Here is a 27,576-nt window from a genome sequence, read left to right on the forward strand (position 1 = left end):
TTCACACCCTTTACACACACTCATATAGTCCTGCCTCCGCACTGGCTGCAACACTATGATGTCATCTGTGGTCTGATTGGCTGTGAGGCTGCTGAAGGAAGGAGGAGAGATGTTGGGAGAGAGAGAGAGAGGGAGAGAGAGGGAGGGATGGTAGATGGAGAGTGAGAGAAAATGGGTGTGGGGGGTTTTTGGACAACGGTGTGAGGTGTGCGTGTGCAGCTTTAGCCGAACCATGAAGTGTGTGTGAGGTGTGTGTGTGTCTTTGGCTACGGCTTGGAGAAGAGGGGGGACCTTAATACCACGCCCTCCCAGAAGCATGAGACGACTTATCTGCCAGCGGATCTGTGACTGTGAGTGCTGTGATGGACGTGTGTGTGTGTGTGTGTGTGTGTGTGGTAAATATTGTTATGTTATGTGTGCTTCTTTACATGTCTGCTTAACGTTTACTGAGCTTGACAATAAGCCTCTGCAATCACTGTTAACATATAGCTTGTGTGTACACACATACCTGTCTAGTGTGTGTGTGTGTGTGTGTGTGTGTGTGTGTGTGTGTGTGTGTGTGTGTTTGTTTGATTCAAGGTGTGGGGTGGTGGCTTTGGCGCATTTCATAAACATCTGCTTGTCAGAGGGACCGGAGCGCGATTGCATTCCTATGCCAACAGTTTCATCTCCACAGTGTGTGTGTGTGTGTGTGTCCTCACATTTCGTCCTCCTGCTTCGTAGATGCACGTTCAAAATGCTGCATTGTTGTTGCAAGCGCGTGTCTCAAGTTTCCCTGCTAGCTTTGTAGCTAGCTCAATCTGTGCTAGCATGCAGATTGAGGGTTTTTGGGCTGCAGAGAGTTCTGCAAGTCACTGGTTGCTCGGGTGGACATCTTGATCATCGTCTGTGTTTCTGGCCTCTAAGAAGCGACCGTATAAATATCTGTGTGTGTTTGCCTTTCTCTTCCTGCCAGATAAGTTTGTAATTAGTATTGATTTAGTGATTCCTGACTAAGCGTTCTAGGGCAACATCCTCCTGTTCTTTGCTTCTCGTCGTTACTTTTTTCTCTAGTGTCTTCAAATGACCACGAGCTTCTATGCTCAACATAAAAGGGGAAATACAATCCAAGTTGCTTTGAAATATTTCAGAAGGACCTGAGGGTTTGAATAATTCATGTGTTTTTATTTAATATTTTTAGAAACCAGATTTCAACATACTAATAGTGAGAGTAGATGAAGTCCTTGTTCCTGTGTGTTTAGACTGCTTGATGATGATAATGATCAGTAACAACCCTTCCTATGTTTGCTAAGACTTTGCAAAACGTTTGAACCACACTGGTCCTTGCCTGCAGGGTGGATGGTAACACTCTTCTCTCCGTCCTCTCCTCACAGATCGTAGTTTTGAAGATGACGACAGCGTGGATGGGAATCGCTCTTCCTCAGCCCAGGCTGCCTTCAAGGTCCCAAAAGTTCCAAAGAAGCAGGCAGAGTCCTCTGCTGCACGCCGGCCCAGCGCTACCGGGGGCAAGCTCGGTATTTAACTTCCTCTACATTTACACACAAACAATGAATACAGACTCTGTGTCTGAACAGAGACAGTGAGAGAATGGAGATGCCAGTATCCTCCTTTTAGGAGGAAATGATGGGAAATGTTGGAATTACAAAAGTCAAAATACAAAGCAGGACCAGAATTTATATCAGCCATTGTTGTGATATTTTAAGACTTGAGCGGTCTACTAGCTTGGTGCCACTCTGAGTTTGTGTCTGACAGTCTTATTAATTCAGGACGGACATTTGAATCCCATTGTGCTGAAATTAATTCCGAAATATTTTTAAAGTTATGTGTATTTTCTAAAATCTGTATACAAGATGATTTGAAATGAACACACAGTTTGCAGTTTCAAACCGTGTTTTGAGTTTTTCTTTTTTTTTATTTGAGTGTGAAGTAAAGTGACCCTCAACTTGCGGCTCTGCCTTTTGGCCTAAATGCACGTGTAACACTTCAGCTGAAGTCATTTAACCCAAAAAAGATAAACAAAAGCTGCCCTGCTAAACTTCTCCAGGATGAGGCTGCAGCCTCCTGGTTAAAGGTTCTCTGACAGGATATTACTGCTGGTCACCGCACAGAGACGGACTATTGGGGCTGTTAGACGACATGGCCGTCCACAGTGACGGTCTCTCTGTGCCTCCTCAGAAATCTGATACACTCTGATGTTCTTATCAGCCTGATATGTGTGGTGGACTCAGGCCTGCAGGGACGGTTTCTATCCTCCTCCTCTCTTCTTTCTGCTGTCGATGGCTGCACGGTTCTGTTTGCTCCGTCTTTGCGTGTATTGATTTTTGCCGTCTCTTTCTCTCTGCCGGAAGAAAGCTACGTTCCCACAACCATGCAGTCAAATTCCTGCTGCCTGCTGTTGCATCTGTGTCAGCAATGTCATTAATACATGCACACACACACACACACACTCACAAGTGTTTTACAAGCAAGCAGTCTGTCTGAGTCCTGGTACGTTGCTGTGTTGGCTAGAAACACAAGAGTGTGATCTTTAGTCACTTTGGATCATTACAGTCTTATTGATCGTGGAGCTGCTGTTAGAGGCTGAAGTGAAGGGCATGCTGGGTATTGTTTTTGCTTACACTGAACAACAGGTCTAAAGCCTTGATCCTGTTGAGTTTAATGTGATAAAAAGGAAAATACCTGACTCCACCTTTGCTGAGGATTTTTGATATTCACGTGTTATTTTTCTACGGTTGCAGCTGTAAACATTTCTGTCATTCAGTTTTTCATATTTAGGAATTAGTTTGTCGAGCTGTCACTGCACGTCGGACTAGTTTCCATGATGGCGGCGCTGAGGGGCTCGCTCGTCTGTATTTGCATTTAGATGACAGTACGCCCACACACACTGGCAACAACCGACAGAAAAACAATATTTAAATTTTGCCAATAACTGGCGGGGGAAAAAAAGTCTAGAGCTTGAAAATAAATCTGAAGCCATATCTGAGAGGATGAAGCACCAAGGCATGACTTCTCTCCGAGGACAAGGTGGTTGCTTTATATCAGCAGTGCACATTGTTCTCACACTGCCGGTCAACAATCATACCTCTACATTATGATCTCCCAAATCTGTTTGTAAAAGTAGCAAAACGCTGCGTCTGTGTCACTTAATATAAAAATGAAATATTCTCGTCCTCTCAGCTCCTCTTTGCTCACTTTCTCCATCATTTTCTATGCTTTTTCTTCTTTTTTTTTGCTTCCTTTGTCTCGTCTTTCCCCCTCCTCTCTGCTTCCTGAGTAAGGAGTTGCAGGAGGCGTGGTCCACAGAGCATCCAGCCCCCCAGAGAAATATGATTGACATGCCCATTAAAGCCAGGAAGTCCATTAGAAACACAGGCAGCTCCCGCTGACCTAAATGTGTGGGTGTGTGCTCGTGGGTGTAATTGGAAGTGTGTGCGTGTGTTAAACCAGAATCGCAAAACCAAACCAAGAGGAGAAATCTGAAGGCCGACACGCTGTCGTATAAATGCACAAACGTACACAGACATGTTTATTAATCCACTCTGCTCTGATTCTCTAGTATCCAAGGAGAGTGCAGGGGGAGTGGATGAAGAGGACTTCATTAAAGCCTTCACAGATGTTCCCACTGTCCAGGTACACCAGCATGAATACACATTCATCCCCTCTGATAACCAAACTAGACTATGCAGGCCAGACTGTCTGAGACATTTATCTGTCCTTCACTTATCTGCTCTCCTGTTCTCCTTCACCGTGTCTCGCTGCAGATTTACTCGGCGAGGGATCTTGAAGACAACCTGAATAAGATCCGTGAGATCTGCTCTGACGACAAACACGACTGGGACCAGAGAGCCAACGCTGTCAGTGTTTTCACCTTTTCACTTGTATTAATAAAGCTACCTTTTATTCCACACCGCTGATGATTGTTTGTGTCTTGCTTGTTGTTGTTTTTGCTTCTTGTAACAGATGAAGAAGGTCCGCTCACTGCTGGTGGCGGGCGCGACCAGTTACGACTGTTTCTACCAGCATCTACGGCTGCTGGACGGAGCCTTCAAACTGTCCGCTAAAGACCTGCGCTCACAAGTGGTCCGAGAGGCCTGCATCACTGTGGCGTGAGTGCTGAGTACAGATCCAGCTGTTGGTCGAGATGTGCAGCGAGAGGGAAAAAAACAAAATCACGAGAACCTGTTCAATCCTGGGCCGTGTCCAAAATCCTCCACTCGTTCACTACTCCCTAGATAACAGACACTCGGTAGTTTGATTCACAGGGAAGCGTTTTATAACACGTGGGTGTTGTGTGTGTGTTTTTGTAGCTACCTGTCATCAGTGCTGGGGAATAAATTTGACCACGGAGCGGAAGCTATCGTTCCCGTCCTGTTCAACCTCATCCCCAACTGTGCCAAAGTCATGGCCACCTCCGGCATGTTGGCCATTCGCATCATCATACGGGTGAGTTTTTGCAGAACAAACTTATAAATTATTTGCAGTCGGTGTTACTGCTGTTGTCTGATTATCGGATTATTGGATTATTCTCCCTTTCACATCTTTGGCACATCTCCTCTCTGCAGCACACCCACGTCCCCCGCCTCATCCCCCTGATCGCCAGCAACTGCACGTGCAAGTCTGTGGCTGTTAGAAGGTGAGACTGACAAAAGGCCGCTGATAGTGATAAAAGGGCCTTGTTTAGTATTGAGCAGGTCTCAAATAATGAACAGCTTTAAGGTCTTAATAGTGCTGTTAAGTAATAAGAATGATAACAATGTGTCATCTCCAGGCGCTGTTATGATTTCCTGGACCTTCTGCTACAGGAATGGCAAACCCACTCTCTGGAGAGGTGAGGGTTGATTCTCACAATGTTTTAAACCTGTTTGTTCTACTTGTTCAAACTTAACGCACCTTTTCTTTTGTTCATCTGTGTCTCTCCCATTGCAGGCACACGGCAGTTCTGGTTGAGAGCATCAAGAAGGGACTTGGAGATGCAGACTCGGAGGCCAGAGTGGAGGCTCGCAAGTAAGACATTTCTGAAAATTGAATTACATGAAAGACGAGTAGTGTTAAATATCTCACCGCCTTCCTTTTCCTTTCTGAATCCCTTGATTCCTCTCTTTTGCCTCCTCCATCCCCCCCCCCCCCCCTCACCCTTTGTCTCCTTTCCTTTCTCTGTTCCCTTCTTCCACTGCGTCCTCTATCAGGGCTTACTGGGGTCTGAGGAACCACTTCCCAGCGGAGACCGACGCTCTCTACAACTCGTTGGAGCCGTCGTACCAGAGGACCCTTCAGTCCTGCCTGAAGAGCTCTGGCAGCGTGGCCTCTCTTCCCCAGAGCGACCGCTCCTCGTCCTCCTCTCAAGAGAGCCTCAAGTAATCAAACGCTCCACTCTAATACATCCTCCAGTGTTCACTTTATACATCGAGGTTTACCGTAGGACCACATTTCAGTCTTGAAAATGAAGATTGATGTAATGTTGGCAGGAATCATTTTGAGAAATGTTGTTTTAAGACCCCGTGTGTGGACGTACTGCTGCACATGGATCAAATCTCCTCAATTTACTTTCCCTTTTCTCCTCCGATCTCTCATACTGTGACTTTTCTGCTGCATGCATCAGGCAAAAAAATCTCATTGTGATGGATGAAAGACAAAGACCAGTTCTTATTTATATTAGAGAACAAATCATATGTTAGAGCAGGGGTCGGGAACCTTTTTGACTCAGAGAGCCATGAAAGCAAAATATTTGGAAATTTATTTCAGTGAGAGCCATATAATATATTTTAAGACTGAATTCAACTAAATGTGAGTATAATAAGCCTCTGAATTTATTGTTTTAAATAATGTTGTTGTAATACTCACAATTAATGCGACTTCTGGTGCTGCATGGATTTGCTGATGGCTTTGTAGTCTGGTTGGTACTTGGTGAGGTTAAGCTTCATGCAGGCGTTGAGGCTTTCATCCGTTAAACGTGATCGTAGGTTGGACTTGATGTTTTTAAGATGTGAAAATGACTGCTCACATGAATATGTAGATCCAAACATGGTCAATACAGCAATACTCACACGCTTCAGTGTGTCGTATGTGACAGGAAGCGTGTTCCAACGATACTCCTCATCCTTTTTTCTTTTCGCCATCTTCTTCGTCGAAGGGTTAGCTTTGAGCTAACGACCGAGAACACTGAGTCAAAAGGGGGCGTTTACCTGTTTACCCAGCAACGGCCAACGTCAGCTATTATCATCCAATAAAAATAATGGACAATTGCTCCTGCAGCCAACTGCAGCCCTGAACAGGACATGAGCAGTGGAAAATCGATGGATGGATTAAAACAAGTGATACTATTTTATGTTTTATCTGAAAAGCCGAAATCTGCGAGCCAGATGCAATCATCAAAAGAGCCACACCTGGCTCGCGAGCCATAGGTTCCCGACCCCTGTGTTAGAGGAACAATAAATATAATCAGTCAACTAGATTATTGATTAGAATAACTGGAATAAATGCTGGCTTCAGGGCACAGAGGACAACTTACACAACTGACCTCTGTTTGGGTCCCCGTTAATAACTACTGACGTGCTGATCGGAAAAAAAAGATCAATACTGTTTGTTGAGTTAGGTAACAGTTTCTGAATCACCCAGTTTCTTTTTGTACTCTTCCACGGAGTCTTTTACGCTTGACTTTGTATTTGTTTACATTTGAAGATGATGGACTAAGCTTTTTGGGGACAAATCAATGTAATTACACTGAACATCAATGAAAAAACATTTGATCTGTGACCCAGCATTAATGTGTGTGTGTGTGTGAGTGTTGTTGTGGACTGACCTCCTTTTCTCTCCTCTCTGTCAGTCGGCCTCTGACTTCTAAATGGTCAGCAGCTCCAGGGCGAGGTGAGTCGAACACACTCGGACACACACGTGCGATCTCTCTCAAACACATAATCTCATGCTCACTCGCTCCTGTGGAAACACACTCGCACACACGCACACACACACTGTGACAAACATCAGCACCCACTGAGCCATTTCCCATCATTCTCATTTACATCTGCCTGTGTCCTTACAACCACATCCTGTCACGTTGTTTTCATGTTACTACACACATGTATGCACACACACACACACACATGCATACATGTGTCTGGCTGTTTGTGTACTTCTGTATGGTATCAGTATCAGTATTGAGTAGTGTGGTTGCCTGCATGTGTTTTGTGATGTATCTATACCCTCATCACCTCCCATCCCTTCTCCAACACACTCCTCCTCCTCCTCCTCCTGCTGCTGTCCTATCAGTCCCTTCGGGTTCAAAGGGTGGGGCGTCGTCGGCCTCCCTGCAGCGATCTCGTAGCGACGTGGATGTTAACGCAGCAGCAGTCGCTAAGCACCGGAACGTCGGACAGACCAGGGCAGCAGGGCGCCTGCACCCTGGCTCCTACTCCTCACTGGGTAAGGGTCCTGTCAGTCCAGCTAGACGAGTAATCAGACAGGAGGAGTCTGAGGAGTCGTCTCAAGTCAGCTCAGAGGTAGTGCTTCTAAAGCGTTGGACAGGTCGAAGTGAACGTTATCCTCTATAAACGCTGGCCACATCTACAGACGGATGGATCTACACACTCCTCTCTCTCCTCTCCTCTCCTGCTGCCTCCTCATTGCCTGTTGATGTGTCGTGTACATGTTTTGGAATGAATATCGTCTGTGTGCATGTTCTGTTGTTGTCTCTCTCTGTCTTGATGTTGACCACTGCATCTGCTCCCTTTTTACCAGATGCTCTGTAACTAATACAGACTGTGCTCCTCTCTTCTCTTGTGTCTCTTCTCTTGTTTTCCGTCTTTCATTCTGAATACTTTTTCGTTATTTTGTGTTTCATGTCACTGACACTTTCTGTTTTGATCTTCATTTTCCCTTTTTTGGATTCCCTTTTGTGTCTCTTACTTTTATTAATCATTTGTATCAATCCTTCGTTTTTTGTTTCCATTTGTTTCTTCCCTTTTCTTTCTCCCACCCACCCTCTCTCTCTCTCTCTCCCTCTCTTTCTCTCTCTCTCTCTCTGCCACTAAAGATGATGCCTCTGATAAAACGGATGGTAAGATCATCTCACTCTGCTTCACCAGCAACAACCTACTTATGCTTTTCTTTTTCTTTTATTTCTCTTCTTTTCCCTTTCCTCACCTCATTCCAGTCCAACAAATCCAGTCAGCTTCTTTTGTTGCAGCGTGTGGCCACAGCGCCCCCTGCTGTCAAACGTACATTACACCCTCATTTGTATCACCTTCCTACTCATCGCATCATGAATCAAATTAAATACACATCTTAAGATCATCTTCTGCTTTGCTACGGTTTAATCGTGTGTTTAATACAGAAAAAAGGTCTGACCAGCAACGCGTTCAGTTATTGAGGCTTTATTAGGATACTTAGCATGTGTAGGGGTCGTGCTGTTCAGATACTTTGACAACAAAATGCATTTTAGCATCGAACCAGAAGTTCAGAGTAATTTACAGAGTATATAGAGGATGAACAGTACTACATACTATAATATATATATATATATAGATATATTACCTACATAGAATGTAAAGGGAAGATATGAATACAGTATGAACAGTATGAAACGTGCAGGTGAAGTGTACTTTTTACAACCTGAATTGTAAGTCGCTTTGGATAAAAGCGTCTGCTAAATGACTGTAATGTACAACCTGCTCCCTCTTTGTCTGTCTGTAGGGACCAGGTCAGACAATGGTAAGGTTGTGGTTAGGGGTGGGTGTGTGTGTGTTTTAGGGATGTTCTAGTTGAGAAAGCGGGCTCAATTTTGTTCAGTGTTTGTTGACATCTGCAGAGGAATAACCAGGAATCAATATATTGAAGTTCTTGTAGCGGCAGCCTCAATTTATAAAAGCACAAATGTAAAATAAAATGTTTTTAGATAGTGAAAGTCAACATTGATGGTGCCGATGGTATTTTGGCTGAGCAAACGCATAAATTGCAGCTTTAAGTGGGTCGGATGACGCTCTGCCGTGGCTGAAGTGAATTATAGTTCTGAACTGTTGCAGTAATATCTCACAGTGACCCGCAAAGTGCCGCAAGAAGTTGGTTGATATCTGCATAAAATCACTTAATGCTGCACATGTTAACACGTTTTTTAATCTGTCAGTTAAATGATACGACTGTACTGTAATAAAACGCACCAATGCTGGTGTTAATATTGACATTTATTACCAAATGTATTAAAATCAGTATTTCATGGGTTGAAAATGGCTCAAATGACCATCTACTGCTTTAAATCAGCCCTGAACCTTTCTGATGTAGAGTACACCGTTTTGGACTCATCTATGCGATGAATCATCACCCCTCTCTCGCTCAGACACGGGGGTGAACTTACACTTAAAAGATAAATAGATATCAGAGTCATGACAAGTGATGACCTACTCATCCACTGAAGCATCCCTGGTGTTTGTGTCTTGTGTGGCTGAGTGTTTAGTTTAGGATCTGACGTTCGTTCAGCAGCTTCCAGTATTAGTGGCTTTTCGTCGGTCGTAGTGCTTCTTAGGTTCTGGGCTTCATTCAGCTGCAAACTAGATGTGTAGCAAGTGTAGCAGTGTGTGTGTGTTTTTTGTTTTTTTTCTTAACAGTATTTTTCCCTCCACATAATACAGGCCGTGTACGTACCAAGCAGCCCTTGTCCACCGCCAGCAGCGTGTCCAGCCAGGTGGACTCACGAGGACGCAGCCGCACTAAGATGGTCTCCCAGTCCCAACGTATGTACCCCCCCCCCCCTCCCACCCACACACATCATGACTTAAACTCAGCTGTGACTGGAACGTTCTGGAAGTCCACTTACCGCATCACATAAACACAAACACAGCAACAGAATTGGTGTGTGTGTGTGTGTGTGTGTGTGTGTGTGTGTGTGTGTGTGTGTGTGTGTGTGTGTGTGTGTGTGTGTGTGTGTGTGTGTGTGTGTGTGTGTGTGTGTGTGTGTGTGTGTGTGTGTGTGTGTGTGTGTGTGAGCTTCTTTGAGAGTGTGTTTGTTGTAGAGTATTATTATTTGTTGCCTTCACGGTGACGATAAGCTCTATGTGAATGTTTTTGTGCCTTCAGGTTCCGACGAATCCGATTGCACACCAGGTATTCTGTTTGTGCGTCAGAGTCGGAGTGTGTGTGTGTGTGTGTGTGTTGTTTGTGTGTGTCCATCTGTGTACCACAGTGGGAATGGTGGTCCACCTGCTATCGCTCTCATTCTGATCAAGGTGTTTTGTGTAAAGAGGAGTTAGTGTGTGTGTGTGTTTTAATGTGTTTTTCTATGCACGTTGTGTCTCATCACTGAGTATGGTGTGGTGGACAGTTTATTTCCGCTGCTCTGGCTGTCGTGTAGGTTATTAAAAAATACTTCAACAGACATTAAGTTACTGAGCTACTGAGCTAGCTACTGTTGCAACACATAAAGCAGATGTGTGTGTAGGTGTGTGTGTGTGTGTGTGTGTGTGTGTGTGTGTGTACCTGCTTTCCAAGAGTACTTGCAGCTTAAAGCGTGATGGCGTTGGTCCTGGTTTGAAGTCTAACAGTGGACAGTGATTGGACCACTGCCCACATTACATCTGGACATGTAGAGACCAAATGGAAGGTTTCTGATCAAAGGTTCAAAGCCCAAAATCTCACAACAGACAGAAAGGTTACAGTCAGCATTCATTCCGGGGACAACGACTCTGCAGTAGTCTCTGGTGTGTATCGGCTCGATCCGACAAATATTCTATTGTATTAAAAATATACAAAACACAATAAGTGTGCTCTCTTCAAAGCCACCAGACTCCAATCAAAACAAACTTCATTCAAACGCAACAGAAACCGAATAAAACTCATCAAAACCGCCCTGATTAGTCTTTCCACTGTTCCAACAATCACCAAGTCTGGTTTGAGAGTTTGAAAGAAAGACAGAATAAGTCAAATATATATATATATAAAAGAAGTTACCACCGTAACACTTTCACTCTTTATTAACCCTGCATATACGTGCTCATTTTGATGTGAAACTTTTATCACAGAAACAGACGAAACAGCAGCTGAACGGAGGATTTCTACGTGTGTGTGTGATCGAGTGTGGACATTTTTTAAGCACATTTTCCTTTTGAGGCATTTTCTTTTCGTCATTGTGAACAGGCCTTGCTTGATTCATATGCCAGCTGTCCCAACATGCACTGCTTCTCCCAGCCTATCATCTGCAGCTGGTTCAGTGTGTTTGTTTGAGCGACATACTTTTGTTTTCTCTTAAATAAATGGAGCGCTTTAGCTTCGCCTTCATTCTCGATGTGGAACACCGGGGTGCGCTCCCATCGTGCTCTGTGTTCTGACTCCCATGACGCTTTTCTTTTTTTGCGCTAACACCCATAATTCATCTGGTTTAATCTGCTGTTCCTTCCCCCCCTTGCCTCTGCTTCCCCCCCTCCTCTCAACCAATGGGCTTAATGGCTCAGGATCTCAGTCTGCTACCCCTGTTGGTGGTAAGATTACAACACTACTTCTTTTTCTGCTCTTTTTATCCTTACTGCCTCCTCTCTGCTGCCCTGACTTCCCCCCCTCCTTCACATGCACCCAGAAAAGGTCACTTAAAGCTCCTCCCACTCTGGCATGCTGGGAGTTGTAGTCACAGACTGTTAACTTGGCTGTTCTATGATCATGCTAAACACACCGCTTTGGGAGCCTAGTGTTTCTGCCTAAAAAAAAAAAAGGACAAACTTCTCTCCTAACTGGAATTCAGTTTCCAAAATATTTGTTTTTAGATCCCAAACAAATAATTCTGAACATTATTTTGTTAAAATTGGCATTTTTAGAATCCACATTGACTTTGTGTATCTGTAAATATAAAGAGATGAGGGAAGAAAGGAAGGTAGAGTTGACTTTAAAATGTAAGAAAGAAACGTCAAAGAGAGGTTCAAGTCTTCTTTCCGTGATAAACGTATGTTCTGCTAAATCACAAGTGTGATCAAGATAATAGAAACAACGTATTTATTTAGCTCTGTGTCACTAGGTACTAGTACATAGAAGCAGTTCGTGTGTGTGTGTGTGTGTGTGTGTGTGTGTGTGTGTGTGTGTGTGTGTGTGTGTGTGTGTGTGTGTGTGTGTGTGTCTTTAGTTGAGTTTTCGTGTGTCACTGAGAGAGCGAGAGAGTCTGGTCTGCGTGCTCATTTGTCAGTCATGCTGTAATCAGTTACGGTCCAGCTTCATGCCCTGAAGCTTGTTCCTCAAAAGTCTGTTCACACACATTCAGCACCTCAGAGCAGCTTCTCCTCCACTGTTGTGTCCTCAGGTTGATAGTGATGTGAGTCGTCGTAGAGTTAGTCACACTGTGGGCTTTGCAGTTGGAGACGGGACGACATGGGGGACGGGAAAATTGAGACCTCTGTCATCAAACGTTATGGATTCATTTTGGACAAAAAAAAAAGACGACAGAGCCGTCTGTAAATCATGTCAAAGTGTCACTTTTATCATTCAAATTGAATTGTTAAATATAAATGTTGTAATGTACACGTGTGACAGATTGTGTACAAATAGGCACCGACACAAAATGTACATCCCTCTTGGTTTGGCTTTCAAACTCTCCGAGCCCCATCGATCCTCTTTCCAACATCAAACATTGTAACGTTTGCCATTACGTTCTGTGTATTTTTAACATATTGTGGTGAATATTATTTACAAAAAAAGAGTTTGTAAACTAGTTCCACTAAGTTAAAGGCAGTAGCAACTGTCTTAGTCATCATTTTCACAGTAAGCTCCTCACATCAGAGGGACGACTGCTTCCGTTTCTCTGCAGCTCTCCCTGTTAAGCTCCTCTTGTTGCCCGAGCAAAGCGCTGACTTTATTCCTCCCTGTCTTTTATGTTTTGTCTCTCTGCGTCTCTCTGAAGCCGGCAGTCGCAGCGGCTCCCCGGGTCGTGTGCTGACGAGTACGGCCCTGAGCACCCTGAGCTCAGGGGCCCACCGGGTGCTGGCCGGGTCCAGCGGGGACAAAAACAGACGCAGCCGAATCCCCCGTAGCCAGGGCTGCTCCAGAGACTCCTCCCCCACCCGCCTGTCAGTCGGTAAGCAAATGTGTCTTTTCTGCAACAGCTCAAATGCTATATGATGGTTTGGTTATAAAAACTCAGTGGTCCCTTAGGTGCAGCACACACAATCGTCCACTTATCCTTGGATTTCATCTTTTTCTCCCCTCCTGCTCCCTTTCCTCTTTCCTTCCTGCCCCCGGTGCTTCTGTGCTGTAGCTCCTTCCAGCATTAGTTCCATCTACAACGGAGCAAGCAGAGGAGGTAAGGCTCCGACCTCGACCGGACCATCCTGCTATCCATCTCTTAACCTCAAATCCATCTGAAAATCATCCCTCATTCTTTATTCTCCATCCATCACTACAAGTCTCACAATCCCGATCCCTCCATCGAGCCTCGCAGAGCCGACTCCTCTCTAACCTGTCTCTGATTTCATGGCTGCGCTGTTACGGTGACGGGTGCCCATGATCAGCGGATCCTCCCTGTCTTTACTAACCTGTTGTCGGTGGCTGATGACTGAGCCTTCTGGCAGGATCAGTGAAGCTGCATCGGGGCTTTGTAACCCCCCCGGCAGGCTGCGATTAACCCTGATTGGCTGGGTAGATGCTGACGAACAGAGCAATGAAGGGTGAAGTTGATTGCGATGCTACTGGATGAAAAAAAAAAAAAAAAAGCAGATCCTCCCCTTTCTTAAGCCATCCCTCGATCGCTTAATTCATCTCAAATCACTTCCTTCTCTGTTCTGTGTGTTCGTGTGCATTCTGCAGGGTGCACGTGATTATCAGACTTTGTTCGTTTCATTTAAACGTGAGTGCAGCAGACCTGTGCTTCTTTTGGGTGCATCTCAACGAGAACTGACACAATTATGAATCAACATAAAATTAATTTGCAACCGTTTAAATTACTTTTTTTTAACCAAATGTGCCCAAAGTTCACTAGTTCTAGCTCCTGGAATTCTGATTATGAACTAGGAAACTATGATACTGAACCCAAATGTAATATGTGGCAAATCAATTCAAAGAAGTTTTGGGGAACTTTTGTTTGGGGCTTTCAGTATTTGTGGACATTTTATAGACAAGCTGAAATGAAAATCCCAAACAGGAAGTGACTAAAACCTGTTGAGATGCTCCCTGGGAGCTGTTCCACCTGTGCTCTTATTCTCTCTTGTTCTCTCAGTTGGTCACTTTTGCCTGTTCTGTCTTATTCATGTCTTTATCCATGTACCGTCCTCTCTCTCTCTCTCTCCTTTGTCACTGCTCATGTTTGTCTTTCTTCTTTGTCTTTTTCTTGTCGTCTTCGTGTCCCTTCCCCTTCCCCTCTGTGTTCTTACTACCACTTTTCTTCCCTCCGCTGCTCTTCCCCCCCCCCCCCACCCTCATCTTTCCCTCTGCTGCGGTGCGGTGTTGTTACCCGGGTGGCGTTAGCTCGGGGCAGTCGTATCCCTCGGCCCAGTATGAGTCAGGGCTGCAGCAGAGAGGCCAGCAGGGAGAGCAGCCGCGACACGAGCCCCATTCGCTCCTTCACTCCCCTCGGTGAGTAGCCAGGAGGGATGACGAGTCAACTCACAATGATCAAAAGAGAACAGAAACCTTTTTGTATACATAAAGTTAGCTCAAAACAACAAAAAAACATAGACTTTTATTTACATTCAGTGTCTGATTTACACTAAATCCCAACAGTGTAAAAAGTTGAGGGTGATTAACATCAGAAAAACAATCACATGCATGTTTTTCAGCCTTTCTTTCCACTCACACCTTGTTCGGTCAGTGTTAGGGTCGCGTGTGTGTGTGTGTTTGTCTCGTGTGTGTGTGTGTGTGTGTGTGCGAGTGTTAAACTCTGTATGTGTGTTTTAATCTTGGTTGCAGCATCGCGGAGCTACTCTCGCTCCACCGGAGCTCTCCACACACCTGACGCTTTTGGTGCTGCAGGTGAAGGCTGAGTACATCTGTTTCTCCGTACCTCACCCACCCACCCATGTCGCCTTAATGCGTGTTCGCTCACCCGTTTTCTTTTTGTTCTCTTTAGTGCCAAGCATCTTCTCCGACATTATTTGTTTCTTTTCTTGTCCATCAACCTCTTGTGTTTTTTTGTATTCTGCTCCAGGATGTCGAACCTTCCAGTGGAATTGCATGTTTCCGCCCATTCTGCCAGTTTTTACCATTTGTTTTCTTTATTCAGCTCCGCCCCTTTCCTGCAAGGCCGACATGTTCCTCGGTGTTTTCTGTCAATCATACTTTCTCCCCCCAGCAGCACCTGCAATGTCACCTAACAAGTCATCCCATCAACTTACAGGGTTGCCTCATGGGAAATGTAGTGCGTGTGGGTTGAGAGTGGATGAGGAGGAGAGTGGCGGCTCATCAGTGGGACGAGTGAGAGAAGGGAGTTAGCAATGTTTGGTGTCAAGTCTAACGTTTGTTCTCTCTTGCTGTCCTTCCGCTCTTTCTATCCGTCTGATTCTCTGCAGGATCGGGTTTGGGCATCAGCCAGTCCAGTCGTCTCTCTTCTTCAGTCAGCGCCATGAGGGTCCTCAACACGGGCTCCGACGTAGAAGAGGCTCTCGCAGATGCTCTGGTACGAGAACACGTACAACACGTATACATAAAAACATATAATAACTCTGCTCACATTCCAGTAAGCTGTCACCATGTGCAGCTCACATCTCCTGGGGTGTGTGTGTGTGTGTGTGTTAACTAACCCCTGGTTCTACCTCTGTTTAATGCTGTCAGCTGTTGGGAGACATCCGGTCCAAGGTCAGCTTCTTCTCCTGCCTCTTACCCGTGTGTGTGTGTGTGTGTGTGTGTGTGTGTGTGTGTGTGTGTGTGTGTGTGTGTGTGTGTGTGTGTGTGTGTGTGTGTGTGTGTGTGTGTGTGTGTGTGTGTGTGTGTGTGTGTGTGTGTGTGTGTGTGTGTGTGTGTGTGTGTGTGTGTGTGTGTGTGTGTGTGTTTAGCTGTGTTTGTGCTCTATGAAAACAGGTGTGTGAGTGCATGTTTTCTGCCTGTGCCTGTTATTACTTCCGTCTTCATTTTCAGCTTAATTTCATCTCCTCTGGATTTCTGTCCTCCACCCGCAGAAGAAGCCAGCACGGCGGCGGTACGAAAACTACGGCATGTACTCTGACGACGACGCCAACAGCGATGCATCCAGCGCCTGCTCGGAGAGGTCCTACAGCTCCAGGAACGGAGGAGCCATCCCCACATACATGAGACAGACGGAAGACGTAGCTGAGGTTGGCGGCAACAGCAGCCATAAATATAGTCATTTGGCCAAACAACAAAAAGACACTTTTTAGACCCACAACTGAGGAAATGAGTGCAAGAATTGGAAAGCCATGACTCTTCTGTGTCAGGCTCAGCATTTCTTAATCGCATTACTTCCTCGGTGCCTGTATAGAAGTCTGAACAGGTCTCTGTGGTTCTTGCCAGGTGCTGAACCGCTGTGCCAGTGCCAACTGGTCGGAGAGGAAGGAGGGGCTTATGGGCCTGCAGGCGCTGCTGAAGAACCAACGCACCCTCAGGTCAGCCACAGAGCAGGCAGTTGCGTTCTCAAAGATCAACTCGATCGTTGATTTTATTCTAACCGTTTTGTTTTTGATCTGCAGTCGGGTAGAGTTGAAGAGGCTGTGTGAAATCTTCACCCGGATGTTTGCAGACCCTCACAGTAAGGTATGAGTGCATACGGCGCAAGTACTCACCCAAAGACGCACAGCGCTCACTCATTCACGATATCATCTCAAATAGATTCATCATTCACCCACTTTTATTTTTTTATCCCCACCAACCTCCACTGTACCGGATTCTGCCAAAACAAACACAAAGGACCGATTTGTTAACACACACACACACACACACACACACACACACATTTCAACACTCACAGATGTTAAATCGTTCTGTTTGTTAATAAGTTTAGAGATAAAGAAGATAAACGGGTCAAACTATACTATCAGTTGTACACTCGCATGGATATTCACACTCGGACATAATCACGGGCATGCAGAGTGTGCGATGGACTGTCATCTAACGGCATGCCACGCCTGAGTTTACGTGTGACCTCACACCTCTCCGCCGTCCTGTGGGATTGCTCTGTCACTGCAGCCGATCCACCGGCTGTGCTCACAGTGTTCACTGGCGCTCCCTCTCTTTCCCCCCCCTCCCCCGCTGCAATCTGAAGCGACGACACTGACCGCACGCGCTCAGACACACTTAAATATAAGCGCATATTTTTGGGCTGCCAGCTCCTCTCTCTGACTAACCAGCTGCGTTTCGTTCCTCTCTAACATTGCCACTTTCCTTTCGGCCTTTTTTTTTTTTTTTTTTTTTTTTTTTTTTTTTTTTTGAGTGCCCGTTGTCTCACACATGTCGTAAGGTGTGTGAGCCCCTTCCCCCCTCGTTTGACGATTGACGATTTGATGAATTTCAGCGAGATTCCGGCAGAGTGTACGGCACGGCAGAATCCGGTATAAGCTCAGCCTCCTTCAAGGTACTGCATCTCACCCTGGATCCCTCTCCTGCCTCCATCTGTCCATCCCACACCATCCTCACTTCTTCTTTCTCATCTCCCATGTTTATCAACGTCTCTCTCAGTTCTTTCCTAGAGTGCACAAAACATCCCTTTACGTTTTAAAGAACGTTGTTGCTCTTATTTATTTGACTCTATTTCCATTTTTGCAAATGTTGGAACAGAAAGTGGAGTTTTATAGCGTGCACACGGACGCTGAGTTCATTCAGGTGTTCTTTGTCAGGATGCTAACAGATGTGTGTCTCTCTCTCCCCCCCCATGCCACTTCACTCTGGAACTCTCTGTAGAGAGTAAGTTCGGCCAATCAGTGTTACTGTATTTACACGTGTGTTTGGATGGAGACCTCACTCACTAACCTACCTCACATAAGGTTGCTTGAAACTACACTTTCCTGCTGAAATCATCCACCGGCATGTAGAGATGGTGACCACACAGTCTGATTGGTTACTTCTTAAGTAATTAACTGTCTCATGTTGGTTGTTTTCTAATATTATTAATATTAATTTGATTATTTAAGTTGAATTGGTCATTGGGAATCAAAGTGTGCTTCTGCAATAACGAGTGAATAACCACTAACTTCACAATGGGAACTAATGCTACTCTCACATGATACTCCAGCATAACCTCCCTGTATCCTGTAATAACACTGTAAATGCAGGACTACTTGTATGCATGCATGTGTGCGTGAAACGGGAATTGTCGAGTGACCCGAGTCCCCGCGTGACCCAAACTGTGTGTGTGTGTGTGTGTGTGTGTGTGTGTTTAGGTGTTCAGCATGTTCCTGGAGACACTGGTGGATTTCATCCTGGTCCACAAGGAAGATCTGCAGGACTGGCTGTTCGTCCTGCTCACACAGCTGCTGAAGAAGATGGGAGCAGACCTGCTGGGCTCCGTACAGGCCAAAGTACAGAGAGCCCTGGATGTCACACGGTGGGTGGCACACTATCACAGTACAGACATTAGGGCATGTAAGTTCTTCACCCATGGGTGACATAAGTATCCAAACCTTTGGAAATAGTATGCCTATAGTTTGTGCTTATGTTATTTGTTACTTATACCATGGTCGGGGTGAATACTCGATTCTGATTGGCTGCAAGGTGGCCGTTAATGTCTGATAACGGACACTTACTAATTAGTTAATGCACTGGCTACAAAAGAATCAGAATAAGTTATTTACAACGCTGAGTGTTACGTTAGTTCCTCTGAACACTACAGGATGGCGACTTTAACACACGAGTGGCAAGAAAAGAAAAGAAAAGAATGGTTTTAATCTTTCCTCTGCTAAGTGAGCGTGGTATAAGCAGCATAATGCCCTTCGAGGTGTCCATAATCAGGAATTAATGGACTCAAGAGGCAACCTCTGACACACACTGGCCTCCCCGTCGTAACGGATTAAACAATCATTATTGTGAAATGAACCCAGATGGGATGCTTTAGGGATCTGCTCACCCTGTCGGGGTTCATTTTGCAATAATTACTCACTGATTATTATCCCTTATGTAATGGACATCTTGTCGGGCAGTATCTCAAATACTTGCTGTCTTCTCTGTCTTGTGTTTTTACACACAAATCATTGTTTACTCTGACTTTGTATTCACAGTAATTCATCCTTTTACTCATGAGATGTGTTTTTTCCTCTGACAGAGAGTCTTTCCCCAACGACCTCCAGTTCACTATTCTCATGAGGTTTACTGTGGACCAGACACAGACGCCCAACCTCAAGGTAAAGTGTGTGTGTGTGTTTGTGTGTTTGTGTTTGTGTGTGTGTGTGTGTGTGAGAAAGAGAGCGAAGTGTCTGAAGGCCTGAGTGTGGGGGGGGGCTGCACTGATGTGACCTCATGCCTGCCCAAATTCCTGAATCCTGGGCTGTGATTGGACAGCGATAGATCTGGCTTGCTGCTCTGCTACAGTGTGGACGCTCCCTTCAAGCTTTCCTCCTCTAACTTCTTGTTCATGCTCTCGTACTTTCCTCTTCACTAACCAGTATCACCCCCCCCCCCACACACACACTACTTACCTTCGACTCAAGCTTTGCTACTTTATCCCTCCTCCTCGCTCTCCTTACCCCTTCATCCCTACCTTTTTTATTTTTTCATTTAAGAGATAGCTTGCTGTTGCTTTTTATTATTGCTGTCAGCTGTTGTTTTTGTAGTCACAAATCTGATGCAGTGAGAAGAAGTGGCCACTTGAAGCACAGTTTTGGATCGTGGAGCTACTCTGAGACCTGAGGAAACTCTTGATAGTCATGAAACATTGTTCTCAGTCTGTTGGCTCATAGCGGGACCTCACAGCTCACATCACAGACTAGGAGAGGGCAATATGACGACATGTACTGTGAGACAGTAGAAATATGTCTGTGGGTGATCAGTGGGATTTTTGCAAACGTGATGAAGTACTTGGATTTTTCTGTTATGTTATCTGTTTTCTGATATGCAATTCACTGGATTGGATCTGCTTATTTTATCTGAAAGCAGTTTTCTCAATTGAATTTTCAGGAAAAGATCTCAACATCACACAATAGAAAAGCCGAACCCACCCTAAACATACTGCATGATCAAGTCATGTACTTTCCTTTCAACGCTGACAAGTATACTCTCATTATAAGGATCCTAATATAATGTTTAGTCATTATCCATCTTACAAACTGTTGCATGAAGCTTCATAAACTGTTTTTTATTAATTAACAAGGCATCACAGCTCTTGGCTGCCATCATGTGGCCTGAACGATTAAATTGTATATTACAGATTTTTCAGAATAATATCATCAAATTTAAATATCGCCCAACCCTACTTTCCAATCTTTTTACTCCTCTTAAACTCTCTGCACCCTCCCTCCCTCCCTCTGCTCCCTCTTCCTCTCTTGTCTGCCCCTGTCCTCGTCTCCCCCTTTCTCTCTCCGTTGATTGACGCGGTGATTCTCCTCTTTCTCTCTGAAGCCCGTACGGAGCTCGTGTTGCGGGCGAGGGCGAGGCAGGGGAGGGTCCGGGGTTAGATTGTTCCCCCCCAGAGCGCGGCGCCACGCCTGCTCTCTAGACGAGCAGGCCGCAGCCTGGAGCCAGTCCTCCCAGGTCAGTGCGCTCCGGGGGGAGCAATTATATGGGCGAGCGCAAATGCTGCTAAGTGATTTGGAGGAAGTTTCTGGTCCATATGGGAAGAGATGGAAGGAAATCAGGGCAGGAGTCAGTTGTTGTGGCGCTTCGGAGCCTGAGCTGAATGTTTGCTTTGATTGGTTCCTTTGTTTTTGTCATCGCTTTTCTTTTTGATTGATTTGTGATGAAGCATGGCCGTGACTGTCGTTTGCTCTTCTCTCACTGATTCATCAGATCATTTGATTTTCAGACCTGCAAGAGATGGTGTGTGTGTGTGTGTGTGTGTGTGTGTGTGTGTGTGTGTGTGTGTGTGTGTGTGTGTGTGTGTGTGTGTGTGTGTGTGTGTGTGTGTGTGTGTGTGTGTGTGTGTGTGTGTGTGTGTGTGTGTGTGTGTGTGTGTGTGTGTGTGTGTGTGTTTTGTAGTTTTGTTATTACTCTTTGTGTTTTTGCAGGTGAATGTTGGCCATGCAGTATTTTTGTTATCACTCAACTTCCTAATGAGTCCTATATCTGCACATTTGTGTATTACAGGTGAAGGTGGCCATTTTGAAGTATATCGACACACTGACGATACAGATGGAAGCTCCAGACTTTGTGAACTCCAGTGAGACTCGGCTCGCCATCTCCCGCATCATCACGTGGACGACTGAACCCAAGAGCTCTGACGTCAGAAAGGTGCTGACACACAAACCCTCCACCAGCTCAAAACATTATTCCCACAGTTAATTCTCATGATGTTGGAAAGAACTACTGTCACTTGATTAGCTAACGATAGCGATTCCAACCCTTTCTGACCGGGATGGATGTATGTTTTGTGCTACAGGCGGCCCAGTCGGTGTTGATCTCACTGTTCCAGCTCAACACTCCAGAGTTCACCATGCTGCTGGCAGCTCTGCCCAAAACCTTCCAGGACGGAGCCACCAAGCTGCTTCAAAACTATCTGAAGAACACTGGCAACGCTGCACAGGTAACGAAGGGAGTGTTTCAGAGGCACGCGGTATGCTACGGTTGTGAATCATTACACTGCCGCATTAATCGCAGACTTCTTTTCAAACTGAACTTAACTTGTGTGTTCTTTGTCACTTCCTCAGGCAACAATGGGCAGCCCTCTGACGCGCCACACCCCCCGCTCTCCAGCTAGCTGGTCCAGCCCGGTCACCTCCCCCACCAACACCTCCCAGAACACCCCCTCGCCAAGGTAATGCGCACTCACACTTGGAACATCTAACAATAGTTGACATATTAGCATGAACACAGGACAACGTGTACTCAGGAGACGAGAGTAAAGTCTACAGATGTGCGTATAGATGAGACAACATTAGTCGGTGTGGCTCAGTGGGCCGGAAATATCACGTTACCATTGTCGTGGCCTAAATAATATCCAGATAACAATATTATCGCAATACTTAGAGACATTTTTTCAAGTCAGTCAGTCAAATTTATCTCTAGCTTTGTTTATTGTGCGTTTTGTCTCTTTGGCGAATGAATTACACTCAACCTTCGAGTGCAGGGAGGTGGAGAGTCTGATTTAAAAGGCTCTGGATTATTTACACAAAATCAAATGTGCATTATCAACATGATATCAATATTTCATTTATTAAATATCACGACACACCTACTGCCTCTTTTTCTCCTTGGGTTTATATGATCAGTACAGTTTTTGTTGTTTTAATGTCAATTTTGTCACAATTTTGAAGTATGTTTCATACGTGGAGTAAAACGGTTTGAAGACTCACTTCAGCTGCAGCCCTGGCTCAGTGTCCCTTTTCTTTCGTTTGCAGTGCATTTGACTACGACACAGAGAACATGAACTCAGAGGACATCTACAGCTCACTGAAAGGTGTCACTGAGGCGATCCAGAACTTCAGCGTCCGCAGCCAAGAGGACATGAATGAACCGCTCCACCGGCGGGAGGGAGACGAGGTGAGTGGAGCAGACCGGTGGATGCTGTGATGTATGTGTTGATGCGAGTCTACATCAGTGTCCGGACTGACACGGAGCCTCTGGAGCTGTACTGTTCTGTAATTCTTGGCAACGCCTTTTTGTTTAAGTACAATTTGACATAGCGTGACATTTTTGGATGATGACACAACTTTGAATGAAAACAAATGCGAAACATTTACAGAGGTTTGTGTGAAGCGCAGCAGCCAAGATTTGCAAGCAGAAGTGGTGTTGAAGAGGAGGCTTAAAAACGACCGGACTGCCAAGGAATTTTTAGGAATTCCTTCATGAAACGCAACAAAGCTAGTTTCACACTTCATCTTCTCTGCTTGTTGTAAAGGAGCCAACCGCTGCAATCAGACAGTATTTTCTGTTGGAACTGAAGCAGAACGCAAATGAAATGTTAGAGAAAAAATAGTTTGAATGCATTTTAATGTTCATCAGTTCCTGCATTCTTCAGAAATACAATTAACTTTGATTCCCTGTTGTGGGCAACATTTCATGTAGTGTTGTGCAACAGGGGGCGTCGTGCAGAGTTGCTGACCGAAATATAAGTTGATTAATCAATAAAGTTGCTCAGTGTTGCCATCGCAATTAAACGTCTGTTTATGACGTGTTTTTTTGATTTTAGTTTGACACTACTGTCAGAATGATGCCTTTTTTAGGCACAGTAGCAAAACTATTTTTGTCTTACTTTTTTAAGCTGCTTAATTCTGATCAACCGATATGGAAACGAGATTTGACAAAGTATTCCATGTTAACTTTGGATGCGTGATCGTTTTTTGCTATGCGTGCAAAGCTACAGGCGTATCTCACTTGGTACTTAAACAGTAATGGGTTCTGATCCATGTCTTGTTGAGCCTTGCAACATGTTTTCCAAGACTTGCAAAGGTGTAAGCACACACACACACACACAGACGCACAACCATAGCCAGCTACATTAACTGTGTCTGACCCTGAAATGTGATCTGTTCCACCACTCCCCCCTGCAGTGTGGGAACTGAGAGACCTACATCAAGTGTTTATGAGACTGACAATAACCTCCCCTTTAATACTTGACAAGTGGTGTTCAGTCCAAATTTATGACTTCAGACGTCGCGTCAGCTCTTTCTGCAGACCCTCAGCCACCCCTGCTCCTTTAAAGGACACGGTGTACTGTAGTACAGAGGTGTGACCCCCTGACATTCTCCCCGTGACATGCATCTGAAATCTAACCAGCCCACATGTCATCAGCCTGCCAAACACAGCACACCTGACTCCTCAAACCACCACTCAGACCGTGGCTTTGAGTGTAAATATACACAGAAATAAGAGCGCCTTGAACCTCTTCACCCATGCACCAGTTCTCAGTGGGTGGTCCCACCCAAGTCACCCAAGGTCGGCCTCTTAATCTCATCCAGAGAACTACATGCTTTCATAAAAGTCAATATCACCCAAATGTTCCTGGTCATGTGATTCAGAGGAATACATCTTTTTTTACTTTCTTTAGTGAATATAACTTGTCGGTGCTGCCTCCCTTTGTGTGCAGCAGTCGGGAAAAGCAAACAATGTTTGACTGCAGTGACGATGTTGAACGGTTTTTATTTCATCTCCACAGGGGGACAGCGGGACAGACTTTGTGGACGGCGGAGGCCGCATGGCTCTGGACAACAAGACGTCCCTTCTCAACACCCCCCTGCTCTCCTCCAGCCCCCGAGTGGCCCGCGAGCACTTCTCCGACTCTCCCTTCAAACACAGCCGCAAAGACTCCAGCATGGACGACTCCGAGCATCTCACAGATGGTACGGGAACACATTGTGACAGACCAACACACACACGCACTGCACCACTCAAAACAAACGGTATGATAACTGTCCCATGTTTGTTTTGTGTTTTTCTCGTCTATTGTCTCTTAACAGACAGCAGCCTGGACCAGTCGGAGCTGGTGGCCGAGCTGCTGAAAGAGCTGTCCAATCACAACGAGCGCATTGAGGAGAGGAAGGCAGCGCTGTGCGATCTGCTGAAGCTGATCCGCGAGAACACCCTGCAGGTGTGGGACGAACATTTCAAGACCATCCTGCTGCTCCTAATGGAAACGATGAGCGACAGAGAGGTACACACGCCGGCTTCCTTTTTCTGTGATGACACATGTGCAAACAGGCTAACTTCAACTTCTTTACTTTAAACTGACATCCTTGTAATTCTCCCAGCATGTGATCCGAACGCTGGCTCTGCGGGTGCTGAGGGAGATTCTCAGCAAGCAGCCCTCGAGGTTCAAAAACTACGCAGAGCTCACCATCATGAAGGCCCTGGAGGCTCACAAAGACCCCCACAAGGACGTACGTTTTGTTTTAAATCATGAGGACTTCAGAGAGCGTGCAAAAGTTATTCTTTTGTTGATAAAGGGATAGCAAATAACTTTGTTTGTGTTCCCGCAGGTGGTACGAGCAGCGGAGGAGACGGCAGCCATGTTGGCATTGTCCATCAGTCCAGACCAGTGTGTCAAGGTGTTGTGTCCCATCATCCAGTCAGCCGACTACCCCGTCAACCTGGCTGCCATCAAGATGCAGACCAAAGTAGTGGAGAGGGTTCCCCGCGAGGGCCTGATGAGCCTCTTGCCTGAGATAGTGCCAGGACTCATACAGGTAGCACACATACAGACATAGTTTAGTTTTGATGCTGAACATCGTGATCCAGTACTATTAGAAGTATAATAGTGGGCTTATTATTTATTAAAAGTTAGAGGAATTGTTGTTTTTATGTTGGTAAAACTAATGCACCTCCCGTCCTCAAACCCCACCCACACTCATACATGAATACTTTAGCGGACTCCTTTGTTTTCACCAAAGTGTCCTGCAGGTTTGTAATCTATTGTATCTGCTTGAACAGGGTTACGACAACTCTGAGAGCAGTGTAAGGAAAGCCTGTGTGTTCTGCTTGGTGGCCATTTATGCAGTGATCGGAGAGGACCTCAAACCGCACCTCAACCAACTCTCCAGCAGCAAGGTAACCTGACCCGTCAGCATCTGAGACAAGGACGAAGCACAAGCCAGCTGGCTTAAGATGAGTAGTTTCTCATCCATGTTACCGTGCAAGCTCCTTATGTCTTCACACGCCAAGTTATGAGGTCTGTGACAGGTTGAAATCAGGCACCTTGAGACACTTTTGAAGTAAACACCTTTTCGGTGTTCTAGATAGAGACCAGTGCGCTCTTTTGTTGCTTGCGATCCAGATTTTCACCATGTTATGACTTCCTTTCAACCTCTAGAGGCGGACTTCTTCACATCTATCCTCTCGTCTGTTTTTCTGTCCGCAGCTGAAGCTGTTGAATCTGTACATCAAGCGCGCCCAGTCTGGCTCGAGCGGCGGTGAACCTCCGTCTGAGGGCCTATAGGAGACACGGCGCACTCCCACAGGACTGCAACTCTGCCCACCGAACATCAACATCAGTTCATGAACTCACACCCACACAGACCGAGAACAAAACAGACATCCTAACACTCTTTCACCGGAGCAACCTGCTTACAACCACACCTTCCCTGCACTCTGGCCAGCACACACACACACACACACAATCCTCATACATTTCCTGCCCCCCTACAAGATTGGAGTTGCGATGCAGAAGAGAGTTCTTCTGACCATCGCTGAGGATCCACCCTGATCTCAGACTGAGCTGAACCCTTAAATACAAACAGACAACACACATTCAGTCACACCCAGGTTCGTCACTAACCACTCAAGGATGAAGATATGAAATGTCCGTCCTCCATCCCGAACACTACAGTCTCCCCTCTGCATAACATCTTGATGTCAACAGGAAGTGTGTCTGCGTGGTTCTCATTTTGAAGGTCCGGTTCATAGAACAGGGCTGAGACGAACGAATGGTGCCGTCTTGTGTCTTTCTTGAACAGTGAGTAACTGGGGCCAGGTAGACGGGAATGTAAATGTACGTTGCGTCATAGTTTGGATTTATTTTACGCGATGAGGTTTTACCGCAGTGGTTTTTAAATGTCTGGAGTTTTCTCTCTCTCACACACACACACGCACATAAACACACACATTTTCTCTCTTTCAAAAAGGTGCTGATTAGCCTAAAAGGTACGACCAGCGAACCGTGCGCAGCACTGACGCGAGTCACAGCGGGTCACGCCTGCTCGTAGAGGAGACAGTACATGGGTTGATTCCAAAGTATAGGAGGTGTTTCGTGCTTGGCTATGCATGAGACTAAATTTAAGGAAAAAAAAGTTTTTATTTGGAGTTCGATCGACAGTCATAATAGTGTGACTTGGGGTTTTAAATTAATGTGAACAATGTCCGCCCCTTTCAGAAGAATTCATGGTGTCCTCCGTTTCTCCCGGCTCTTCTTGGTTCACTCTGTTTTTGGGCAACATGGGGAGGAAGATGGGTGCGTGCTGCTTACTACATGAAGTATGACGGGACATGGCTTATTATCACATAGTGGATATGTATCTACATGATATTAAAATGGAATATCCAATAACTGTGTAATTTAGGAGAGTTCCCCAGAGGGGGGGTTCGCACCTGTGCCCATCCTTGTTTTTCTCTCTCTGTGTTGCGCTAGCTGTAGTCTCTCTCTCTCTCTCACACACCTATTTTTTCTCTGCTGAGAAATTTGTAGAAATGTATTATTTACAGCTCTGAAAACAACTCGTCGTGTCACCCTTTTCTCTTCTCCTCTTCATCGTGTCTTTCTTTCCTTCCTCTTGTAACATTCTAGTTTCACTGTTGTGTTTCCTCCGTGCATTTACAAAGCTGTGCTTACATTACAATAAAGAACTTGTACAGATCATGAGCCCTGCCTCTTCTGCTTTTTGTAGTAGTGAAAGGGTGGATAGAAATGTTAGTGACAAAAGGGATATATATATATATATATAACACATATTTACTTACTGATTCATTGACTCATTTTGGTTGTAAACTATTTGTCTGTGTTTTACTGACCCAGGATCAGTATATCTTCTAAAGATCCAGCTGTACCTTTTTAAACCAAGAGATCCTGAACTCTTCTCTCATATCACAGCTGGTGGT

The 27,576-nt window shown here is 45.4% G+C and overlaps 2 protein-coding genes across 41 annotated transcripts in view; one reads left to right on the forward strand and one right to left on the reverse strand.

Annotated features, from left to right (window-relative positions):
* clasp2 (cytoplasmic linker associated protein 2) overlaps positions 1-27,340 on the forward strand; it is a 51,031-nt gene extending 23,691 nt beyond the window's left edge. For 2 of the 40 annotated variants that reach the window (XM_076106085.1, XM_076106098.1), the window contains 36 exons: positions 1,374-1,514; positions 3,557-3,630; positions 3,762-3,854; positions 3,961-4,106; positions 4,308-4,443; positions 4,563-4,633; positions 4,769-4,828; positions 4,927-5,004; positions 5,187-5,354; positions 6,824-6,864; positions 7,267-7,419; positions 8,030-8,053; positions 8,689-8,706; positions 9,621-9,722; positions 10,066-10,092; positions 12,866-13,039; positions 13,220-13,264; positions 14,425-14,532; positions 14,866-14,928; positions 15,465-15,571; positions 15,727-15,750; positions 16,071-16,226; positions 16,423-16,514; positions 16,599-16,662; positions 18,285-18,448; positions 19,163-19,241; positions 21,139-21,282; positions 21,431-21,574; positions 21,699-21,805; positions 22,389-22,530; positions 24,146-24,329; positions 24,447-24,640; positions 24,738-24,866; positions 24,966-25,172; positions 25,417-25,533; positions 25,844-27,340. In XM_076106085.1, the coding sequence (XP_075962200.1) occupies positions 1,374-1,514; positions 3,557-3,630; positions 3,762-3,854; positions 3,961-4,106; positions 4,308-4,443; positions 4,563-4,633; positions 4,769-4,828; positions 4,927-5,004; positions 5,187-5,354; positions 6,824-6,864; positions 7,267-7,419; positions 8,030-8,053; positions 8,689-8,706; positions 9,621-9,722; positions 10,066-10,092; positions 12,866-13,039; positions 13,220-13,264; positions 14,425-14,532; positions 14,866-14,928; positions 15,465-15,571; positions 15,727-15,750; positions 16,071-16,226; positions 16,423-16,514; positions 16,599-16,662; positions 18,285-18,448; positions 19,163-19,241; positions 21,139-21,282; positions 21,431-21,574; positions 21,699-21,805; positions 22,389-22,530; positions 24,146-24,329; positions 24,447-24,640; positions 24,738-24,866; positions 24,966-25,172; positions 25,417-25,533; positions 25,844-25,921 (3,854 nt within the window). In that variant the 3' untranslated portion in view covers positions 25,922-27,340. Of the gene's footprint in view, positions 1-1,373; positions 1,515-3,556; positions 3,631-3,761; positions 3,855-3,960; positions 4,107-4,307; positions 4,444-4,562; positions 4,634-4,768; positions 4,829-4,926; positions 5,005-5,186; positions 5,355-6,823; positions 6,865-7,266; positions 7,420-8,029; positions 8,054-8,688; positions 8,707-9,620; positions 9,723-10,065; positions 10,093-12,865; positions 13,040-13,219; positions 13,265-14,424; positions 14,533-14,865; positions 14,929-15,464; positions 15,572-15,726; positions 15,751-16,070; positions 16,227-16,422; positions 16,515-16,598; positions 16,663-17,419; positions 17,480-17,805; positions 17,809-18,284; positions 18,449-19,162; positions 19,242-21,138; positions 21,283-21,430; positions 21,575-21,698; positions 21,806-22,388; positions 22,531-24,145; positions 24,330-24,446; positions 24,641-24,737; positions 24,867-24,965; positions 25,173-25,416; positions 25,534-25,843 lie in introns of all 40 variants that reach the window. The other 38 variants (XM_076106088.1, XM_076106102.1, XM_076106097.1 and 35 more) reach the window with 30 other exon arrangements.
* The window catches only part of LOC142965140 (uncharacterized), a 282,605-nt gene that overhangs the window by 111,950 nt on the left and 143,079 nt on the right, over positions 1-27,576 (reverse strand). The window lies entirely within an intron of this gene.

This window comes from Anarhichas minor, unplaced genomic scaffold (assembly GCF_050575085.1).
Source record: "Anarhichas minor isolate MPS153535 unplaced genomic scaffold, ASM5057508v1 ptg000033l, whole genome shotgun sequence".
Taxonomy (NCBI): Eukaryota; Metazoa; Chordata; class Actinopteri; order Perciformes; family Anarhichadidae; genus Anarhichas; species Anarhichas minor.